This window comes from Palaemon carinicauda, chromosome 6, assembly GCF_036898095.1.
Source record: "Palaemon carinicauda isolate YSFRI2023 chromosome 6, ASM3689809v2, whole genome shotgun sequence".
In the NCBI taxonomy this organism is placed as follows: domain Eukaryota; kingdom Metazoa; phylum Arthropoda; class Malacostraca; order Decapoda; family Palaemonidae; genus Palaemon; species Palaemon carinicauda.
This window is the reverse complement of record NC_090730.1, coordinates 167,644,870-167,654,869: the sequence shown is the minus strand read 5'-3', so window position 1 is coordinate 167,654,869 and position 10,000 is coordinate 167,644,870. Positions and strand designations below refer to the sequence as shown.

General features: G+C 34.6%; 1 protein-coding gene across 1 annotated transcript in view; it reads left to right on the top strand.

Moving 5' to 3' along the window:
* Positions 1 to 10,000, top strand: part of LOC137642804 (open rectifier potassium channel protein 1-like) — a 146,746-nt gene that overhangs the window by 103,921 nt on the left and 32,825 nt on the right. The window contains 3 exon segments of the mRNA XM_068375670.1: positions 326 to 518; positions 1,872 to 2,122; positions 2,940 to 3,173. Coding sequence (XP_068231771.1) covers positions 326 to 518; positions 1,872 to 2,122; positions 2,940 to 3,173 — 678 coding nt within the window.

The following is a 10,000-nucleotide window of genomic DNA, read 5'->3' as shown; positions in this document are numbered from 1 at the left end:
TCTGAAAAAAAAAAAAAAAAAAAGATAAAAGACAAGAAGCATGTTAAACCAGATCAGTATGTCATGAATGTATGTTTAATATTTCCTAACAGCTCAGCTAGATGTCAAAACAGACATATAATTCTTTTCGTTTCTCTTTCTCTTTAGCATCTCTAGGAAAACAACAAAGGTAAAGCAAGTAAAACTTTATTTCCATCACCACAATGTAATGTATAACCACTAAAAGACTATACGAATCATTCTGAAAAATCTCGTTAATCTGAGAAAACTTCTCTTACGCCTACGATACTGAATAAAACGACTGATAATCCTCATTTAAAAACAGCTCGACAGTGAAAAACAGCAGTCGAAGAAAGTCATCGCCGCTGCCACAGTCCTCTACGTAGCCGTCGGGTTCCTGGTGTTCGTATTCCTGCCAGCCATTGTCTTCATGACGATGGAAAACTGGTCGTATTTGGAAGCTGTGTACTACTGCTTCATCACGCTGACCACCATCGGCTTTGGAGATTTCGTCACAGGTGAGAAAGGACAGCTCGAGGGATAGTCATCTCCCATATGCGATAAATAGCGAGTGTCTGACTATATATCTTCTTATTTCCCACCGTCATCCTTACATTAAGGGGTCGGTTGCCTGATACGCCCTCTCTCATGCCTTCGATCAAAGGCATCCTCTTCCACCAAACCTCTTCTCTCAGTAGCATGCTTCTCCTTATCTCGCCAGCTAATTCTCTGCCCTCTCCTGGCTATATACTTAAATATTTAAATAAATATAAACATATAAAATATATTTCTTTCCGGTCACCTTCAGCGTCATTGGCATGTGTAAAACTACCCAGTCTCTCCCCATCCCTTGGGTAAGGGGGAGAAGTAGTAGTCATACGAAGGTGAGAGGGTGTACCCCGAGAGGTACACTCGGAAACCCCAATCTAGCAGAAATTGCCGAAACTCCAGTGTTGTAGTTAGGAAAGGAGGGGGTGGGAGTGGCTGATTGTGTGTGCATGTGCGTGCATATCTATCTAAATATTTAGCCGATGTATTTCATGGGACACATACCCTAATTGGTAAGAATCGGTGTTTTGTAGGGAATAATAGTAGGATATGTTTAAGGAAATAGAAGATGACTGTAGGAAATCATATCTAGGAATTATTTGAAAGATGTCATGTACAAGTAGGAATAAGTGGAGGGAAATCCTAGTGTGAAAAATATTGTGAGCAAGAAAGAATAGTTGGAAGGATATCACAAGTAAGAAAGAATATTTGCAGGCATGTCAGAGTTAAGACATTTTGGATTAAGGTGTGTCACAGGTAAAAAAGAATGATTGGAGGGTTGTCATAGGTAAAAAAAAATGACTGGATGGGTGTAATCTGTAAGGAAGAATGATTATACGGTTCTCATGGAAAAGGAAGAATGATTGGAGGGCTGTCATGGCTAAGGAAGAATGACTGGATAGGTATAATCTGTAGGGAAGAATGATGGGAGGGTTGTCATAGTTCAGAAAGAATGATTGGAGGGTTGTCATGAGTAAAACAGAATGACAGGAGTGTAATCTGTAAGGAAGAATGATTGGAGGGCTGTCATGGGTAAGGAACAATGACTGGATACATGTAATCAGTAAGGAAGAATAATGGGATGGTTGTCATATTCAAGAAAGAATGATTGGAGGGTTGTCATGAGTAAAACAGAATGACAGGAGTGTAATCTGTAAGGAAGAATGATTGGAGGGTTGTTCTTGATAAGGAGAAACGATTGGAGGGTTATCATAAGTAAGAACGAGTGATAGGAATATGTCAAGTTGTAGCCTAAGTACAAGACTGACTACTTTCAACGAGCCTGAAGAAAAACACCATTGACTCCCACATCTCCAAAACAGGCAACGGCTCCCAAGGCGGCCACTTGTATGTGTACCAGGTGGGGGTCATCGTATGGATCATGATCGGCCTCGGCTACTGGGTGATGGTGGCCAACTTCATCACGAAAGCTCTTCGGTCCAAGAAGCTGCAGAGTTCCGTGCTCCGCAGTGCAGAGGAAATGAAAAAGATCATGCAACAAATGGGCATCAAAAACAATGATCCAAGATTCCTGAGACAACATTCGAAAGCGACTGTTAATTTCATGCTACAGGTGAGGTGATTGTGATACATACTGTGAGGGAAGTCTCAGCTTAACCATAGCAGAGAACTGTCATTGTCTGCTTCATACTCTAGGGGATAAAACACTGGGAAGAGTCTCAGCCTAGCCATAGCAGAGAGCTTTCAAAATCTGCTTCACAGACTAGTCACTAGGGGATAACACTGGGGAGAGTCTCAGCCTGGCCACAGCATAGAACTGTCAAAGTCTGCTTCACAGACTAGGGGATAACACTGGGGAGAGTTTCAGCCTAGCCGTAGCAGAGAGCTTTCAAAATCTGCTTCACAGACTAGGGGATAACAGACTGGGGAGAGTCTCACTCTCAGCCTACCCATAGCAAAGGGCTGCCAAAGTTTGATTCACAGACCATGGTCATACTCGAGTGAAGCTTCGTAATGTATAATGTTTCTGGTGTTGATAATTAACTATGTTACAAATTTACTCCTTATTATAATTTATTAGCTTTAGACAAACCCTTTTATATCCAGTTTAAGATTACTAGGGGGTAAAACTCCAAAATAATCTACTAATTCTAAGGAAAGTCCAGATATTTCTGAGCAGTGGCGTAGCTAAGGGTTGGACAGGGTTAATACTAACCAAGACCTAATCTGTCCTACCAATTGCAGGTAAGCAACATTAGATAAAGTCCGCATTTGATCATCGAGTTCCAGAAAGCCTGGTGTACACCACCGATCTGTGACTAAACGAGACCTACTTTCTGTCACCAATTATAACCGAGAAATATTAAAGGCCATATTTAACTATTGATCCCTAGAAATACTGGCGTACACCTAATTTCTATCATTTACAGCTAAGCAACATCATCGCCGTGCAAGGAGGCACCGGTATGGACATGAGAGACGGCGACGCCGAAAACCCGGAGTCTCCTACGTCAAACGGGGCTGCGTCCCCGACCTCTTCCTCAGCCCCGTACTCTCCCGTATCTTCTCCGCTCGGGATACCGGGCATCTCCGCTCTCTTCGGCCCGGCCATTAATCGCACCAACCCACTCGCGCAGCTGATAGGTCCTCTTGGATTGGCTAAGGTATGGCGTGCGTGGGGAGGGATGAATGATGTGTTTATAGTGTATAATTTATCAGTGATGATAGTGATACTGCTTTACTCTTCACAGAGAGAGAGAGAGAGTCAAAGTCAAAAACCTTTATTCCATTATAAAATGGTTATTCTGAGAGAGAGAGAGAGAGAGAGAGAGAGAGAGAGTCAGTCAAAAACCTTTATTCCATTATAAAATGGTTATTCTGAGAGAGAGAGAGAGAGAGAGAGAGAGAGAGAGAGTCAAAGTCAAAAACCTTTATTCCATTATAAAATGGTTATTCTGAGAGAGAGAGAGAGAGAGAGAGAGAGAGAGAGAGAGGCTGTACCTTTTATACAAGCCGTGACAATCAATTTTTTATTTTTTACATTTAATTTTGTCTTTCATATTTTTATAGGTTTACTTATAGATTTCACTGAGAGAGAGAGAGAGAGAGAGAGAGAGAGAGAGAGACAGAGAGAGAGAGAGACAGAGAGAGAGAGAGAGAGAGAGAGAGAGGGGCTGTATCTTTTATACAAGGCACAACAATCAATTGTTGATTTTTTACATTTAATTTTGTCTTTCATATTTTTATAGGTTTACTTATAGATTTCGCTGAGAGAGAGAGAGAGAGAGAGAGAGAGAGAGAGAGAGGCTGTACCTTTTATACAAGCCATGACAATCAATTTTTGATTTTTTACATTTAATTTTGTCTTTCATATTTTTATAGGATAGATTTCGCTGAGAGAGAGAGAGAGAGAGAGAGAGAGAGAGAGAAGCTGTACCTTTTATACAAGGCAACAACAATCAATGTTGATTTTTTACATTTAATTTTGTCTTTCATTGTTTCATAAGTTTTCTTCTTATAGATTTCACTGAGAGAGAGAGAGAGAGAGAGAGAGAGAGAGAGAGAGAAGCTGTACCTTTTATACAAGGCAACAACAATCAATGTTGATTTTTTACATTTAATTTTTTCTTTCATTGTTTCATAAGTTTTCTTCTTATAGATTTCACTGAGAGAGAGAGAGAGAGAGAGAGAGAGAGAGAGAGAGATTATATCTTTTATACAAGGCACAACAATCAATTGTTGATTTTTTACATTTAATTTTGTCTTTCATATTTTTATAGGTTTTCTTATAGATTTTGCTGAGAGAGAGAGAGAGAGAGAGAGAGAGAGAGAGAGAGAGGGGCTGTAACTTTTATACAAGGCACAACAATCAATTGTTGATTTTTTACATTTAATTTTGTCTTTCATATTTTTATAGGTTTTCTTATAGATTTTGCTGAGAGAGAGAGAGAGAGAGAGAGAGAGAGAGAGAGAGAGGGGCTGTATCTTTTATACAAGGCACAACAATCAATTGTTGATTTTTTACATTTAATTTTGTCTTTCATATTTTTATAGGTTTTCTTATAGATTTCGCTGAGAGAGAGAGAGAGAGAGAGAGAGAGAGAGAGAGGGGCTGTATCTTTTATACAAGGCACAACAATCAATTGTTGATTTTTTACATTTAATTTTGTTTTTCATATTTTTATAGGTTTTCTTATAGATTTCGCTGAGAGAGAGAGAGAGAGAGAGAGAGAGAGAGAGAGAGAGGCTGTATCTTTTATACAAGGCACAACAATCAATTGTTGATTTTTTACATTTAATTTTGTTTTTCATATTTTTATAGGTTTTCTTATAGATTTCGCTGAGAGAGAGAGAGAGAGAGAGAGAGAGAGAGAGAGGGGGGCTGTATCTTTTATACAAGGCACAACAATCAATTGTTGATTTTTTACATTTAATTTTGTCTTTCATATTTTTATAGGTTTTCTTATAGATTTCGCTGAGAGAGAGAGAGAGAGAGAGAGAGAGAGAGAGAGAGAAGGTGAAGAGATATTATAGTTATATGTAGGTGTTACAATAGAGATTTGCTCATTCCTAGTAATTATTATCATATTAGATTCAATTATGATTAAATAATCCTTTTTTTTTTCTTTAGAAAACATGTTAATTACACCATTGCACTGGTAAGGTTTTAACAGATTTCAAGTGTAGCTGAGAGGAATGTTGGTAATAACCGATTAACCTGGAGTTGGACTTAATACTTTATCACGAAGGTAACTGATAATTAACCTGGATTTGGGCTTAATACGGTACTTTTTCACGAAGGTAATTAATAATTAACCTGGAGCTGGCCTTAATACGGTACTTTGTCACGAAGGTAATTAATAATTAACCTGGAGTTGGCCTTAATACGGTACTTTGTCAAAAAGGTAATTAATAATTAACCTGGATTTGGGCTTAATACGGTACTATGTCACGAGAGTAATTAATAATTAACCTGGATTTGGGCTTAATACGGTACTTTGTCAAAAAGTTAATTAATAATCAACTTAGAGTTGGACTTAATACGGTATTTTGTCAAAAAGGTAATTAATAATCCATACTTCTATCCATTCTATAACTAACAATACCTTAATTCACATGACATGTCTTCTCTTTTTCTAGGAAAATGGCGTCACTAAATGCAAACAAGAATTCACTTCTGTCCCTGTAAGGTACAAGTCTTAGTCGGGAGCCAAAAAAAGCATCATCCTTTACTAACCAACTTCTTCTCACGTTCTTAACCAAGTAGTTTAGTCTCGGGCTTTGAATTTTACACTAAATCCATTGACGTTTAGTAGCTTAGATGATGATATGCATGATGTCAACAACAATATGTTTGTTGTTTAGGTAATGAATGATTTCTTGCATCCACCTGCGACATATAATTTAATACATTTATCCTTTAACATGTTACGCGAGAACACGAACAGTAGCAATCAAATGAGATACTTTGTTGTAAATTTCAATTTAGATCAACTCCGTGTTTTCGTTTGTTCGTTAGTTCAGATTGCCTGGAGCTTACCTCCATGAGCCACTCCCCCCCCCCCCCGGAGATAAAGCTCCAAGCAATCTCCACGAACAAACACACGAACACAAAAACAGAGTTTATCTTAATTAAGATTTACAACAAAGATTCTCATTTGATTACTGACTGATATTGGAAAGATGATTCCAAGATTGTGATAGTTTGAATACGAAACAAAAAAAAAAAAAAACTCGATACTTGCGCTCGTCCATAAAAAACAAAAGTCTTGGAGCAATAGGCCTACACGAAATGTCAAAATATTCCTACACACGAAAGATAACCATAAGGAGTTTTCCTGATTTTCCTTTTATCAAATATATTTATACACAGTTAAGAGGAACCTCTTCAATTCAAGGAAAACGTGAAAGAGGATGAATGCCTATTCGGGATTTTCAAGAAAATTAAACCATACTCGAAGGCTCGTTTTTTATAGTCGCAAAATCAAATATATTTATATCATAATAGTTATATTAGGTACTGTAGTGTATATTAAGATAAGGGAGGGTATTATATAGTTTCTTCAGAATTGAATCTTCTAAACATTATACTTTTATTATATTTGCATGATAATATATACTTACACACACGCGCATATATATATATATATATATATATATATATATATATATATATTAGTTTCAATCATATGTATATATATATATATATATATATATATATATATAAATATATATATATATATGTATTATATATAATATATATATATATATATATATATATATATATATATATATATATACATATATATGTATATGATTGAAACTATATATATATATACATATATATATATATATATATATACATATATATATATATATATATACATTATGTGTATACTGTATATGAATTACATGTTTATCGAGCCATAACAATTCCACGATACGAAGGTACCTACATTACCATAAAACACGATGGAAAAATAACAATTTAAGACTGCCATTCAAGGAAGGAAGGAATTGTGTTTAAGAAGACAATTTCAAATATACACATTTAAGGATAGTTTCAAATTTAATGTAATCGTCAAAAATAATAATAATAATAATAATAATAATAATAATAATAATAATTATCATTATTATTATTATTATTATTACTAGCTAAGCTAATATCCTAGTTGGAAAACCAGGATGTTTTAAGCCCAATGGCTTCAACAAGGAAAAAGTAGCCTAATGAGGAAAGGAAATAAACAAACTACAAGAGACTTAATGAACAATTGAAATAAAATATTCTAAGAATAGTATTAAATTCTACTTTAAGGGCATTAAAAATAGCAAATTGGCGTATTTCTCTTTTTATATCAATGTAGGCCTATTTTTCCCTTCTTAGGCCCTATATATGCGTTTAGGTGCCATCGTTTTAATTAGGAAAATATTGATATAGTGAAAATATCAGCGAATTTCAGAATACACATTTGAAGAATGTGTTGAGTCACCAGCAGCCATTGTCTGACCCTCCCTGGTCCTAGCTTGGATGGAGAGGGGGCTTAGGCACTGATCATATGTTATATATATATATATATATATATATATATATATATATATATATATACAGATAGATATATGTAGATATATATATATATATATATATATATAGATATGTGTATATATATATATATATATATATATATATATATATATATATATACATATATATATATATATATATATATATATATAGATATATATATATATATATATAATGTATATATATATATACATATATTATATATATAATATACATATATATATATATATATATATATATATATATATATATATATATATATATATATGGATATTGTCCTGCTAGGGCACTGTCACTGTCCTTTTGCCTCTACTATTCATGAGCAACCTTTAAAACTTTCTGTATAACGGTTAAGTTTCAGTTTTCATTCACCAATAAAAAATATTCTTATTTTTCACGACAGGAACAAAAATAGCAAACTTGAATGTTGATACATAAAAAAATAATGTTTATATGTATGCAAATATTGACTTTCTTCTAAGTCAAATTAAGAATTTCATTTAATCAAGATGATACAAAACTCACTATTAATCAGTTTCGATCATAAATCACTGTCAATTTTTGTCATGAAACGAAAATGGTGAGACTTATAAACATAAGCAACAATTTGCTTCATATCCTGAAATAACAAAGAAAATGAAAGACATTAAGATTTAAGTCTTGAATGTCAGAAGCAAGGGACAGTGATCTAGAGACTAACCATATATATGATCAGAGCCTAAGCCCCTCTCCACCCAAGCTAGGACCAGGGAGGTCTAGGCAATGCCTGCTAATGATTCAAGAGGTAGGGCTATAAGCTCCCACAAAACCCACATCCCGTGACATAAGGATGGTGAGGTTGCAGACACTACTAGAAACTATCTGGCTTGAGCCGGTCTCGAACTCTCCTCCAACATATTGCTAGGCAGGGACGTTTCTAATAGGCTACAACACAATAAGGAGCATCCTCTTTGAAAGTGGTAGCACCAGAAGAGAGATTTTAGTTCATTGCAAGGCTTTGCAAAAGGAAATGAGGCAAGCTCTTCCAGAGAATAATTCCCTCAAATCAAACATAAAATACTTGACCAAAATGAATATCATCATCGTTTATTGAATTCTAATTAAATCAAAATCATAAAATTTAGGCCATCCGGTATTTGGACCCGGGAGGCCACTCCAGACTTGAAATATGTGAAGATACATCAACTTTTCTGGATAAGATTTGAGTCTACGAATGTTGGGCTAATGTGGGACTGAAACTTTTCTGGATAAGATTTGAGTCTACGAATGTTGGGTGAATGTGGGACTGGAACTTTTCTGGATAAGATTTGTCTACGAATGTTGGGTTAATGTGGGACTGAAACTTTTCTGGATAAGATTTGAGTCTACGAATGTTGGGTGAATATGGGACTGGAACTTTTCTGGATAAGATTTGAGTCTACGAATGTTGGGTTAATGTGGGACTGAAACTTTTCTGGATAAGATTTGAGTCTACGAATGTTGGGTTAATGTGGGACTGAAAACAAAGTTGGCATCTTCACGTATTTCTAGTACAAATTTAACCTTTACAGGTGTACACTTTGAAAAAAATCAGTGATAGCAATACAAAATTATTCACAAAGGTTATGGTCCTGTACAAAGGGTATCCATCATCCGTTGCTCGTAGATTGCAGGACAGAGGCCTCAGACATACCCTTCCACATGTATCTGTTTGTGGTCTTTCTATGTCAGTCTATATAGGCATTTTTTTACCTTGTCAACTCATCGTCTTGTCTTCCTTCCCTTGCTTAGTTTGCTATCTCTGGTGACCAATTCTGTTATTCTTCTTGTCCATTTATTATCCGTCATTCTCATTATATGTCCTGCCTATGTCCATTTCTTATTCTTACATGTTAAAATATCCTCTACTTTATTTTATCTCGTATCCATGATTCCTGTTGCTCTTTTTCTTTCTATTGGTGTTATTCCCATCATTATTCTTTCCATGGCTCTTTGTATAAAGGGTATTCACTGGAGAAATATGGAGATAAACAGTTCAATGTCCACCAATGGACATAGCAAATTCATCACGAGGAAGTCACATGCTGAACGGGTTCATTTGAAATCATCTAGATCTGTTATCAGGATATATATATATATATATATATATATATATATATATATATATATATATATATATATATATATATATATATATATATATATATATATATATATATATATATACATATATATAAATATATATATATATATATACATATATATAAATATATATATATATATATACAGTATATATATATATATATACATATAGAGTATATATATATATATATTATATATATACATATATACATATACTCGCAAACAAAGTGACACTAAGGTGGATGACCAAAGAAACGGTACACCTCAATACCATAAAAATATCAA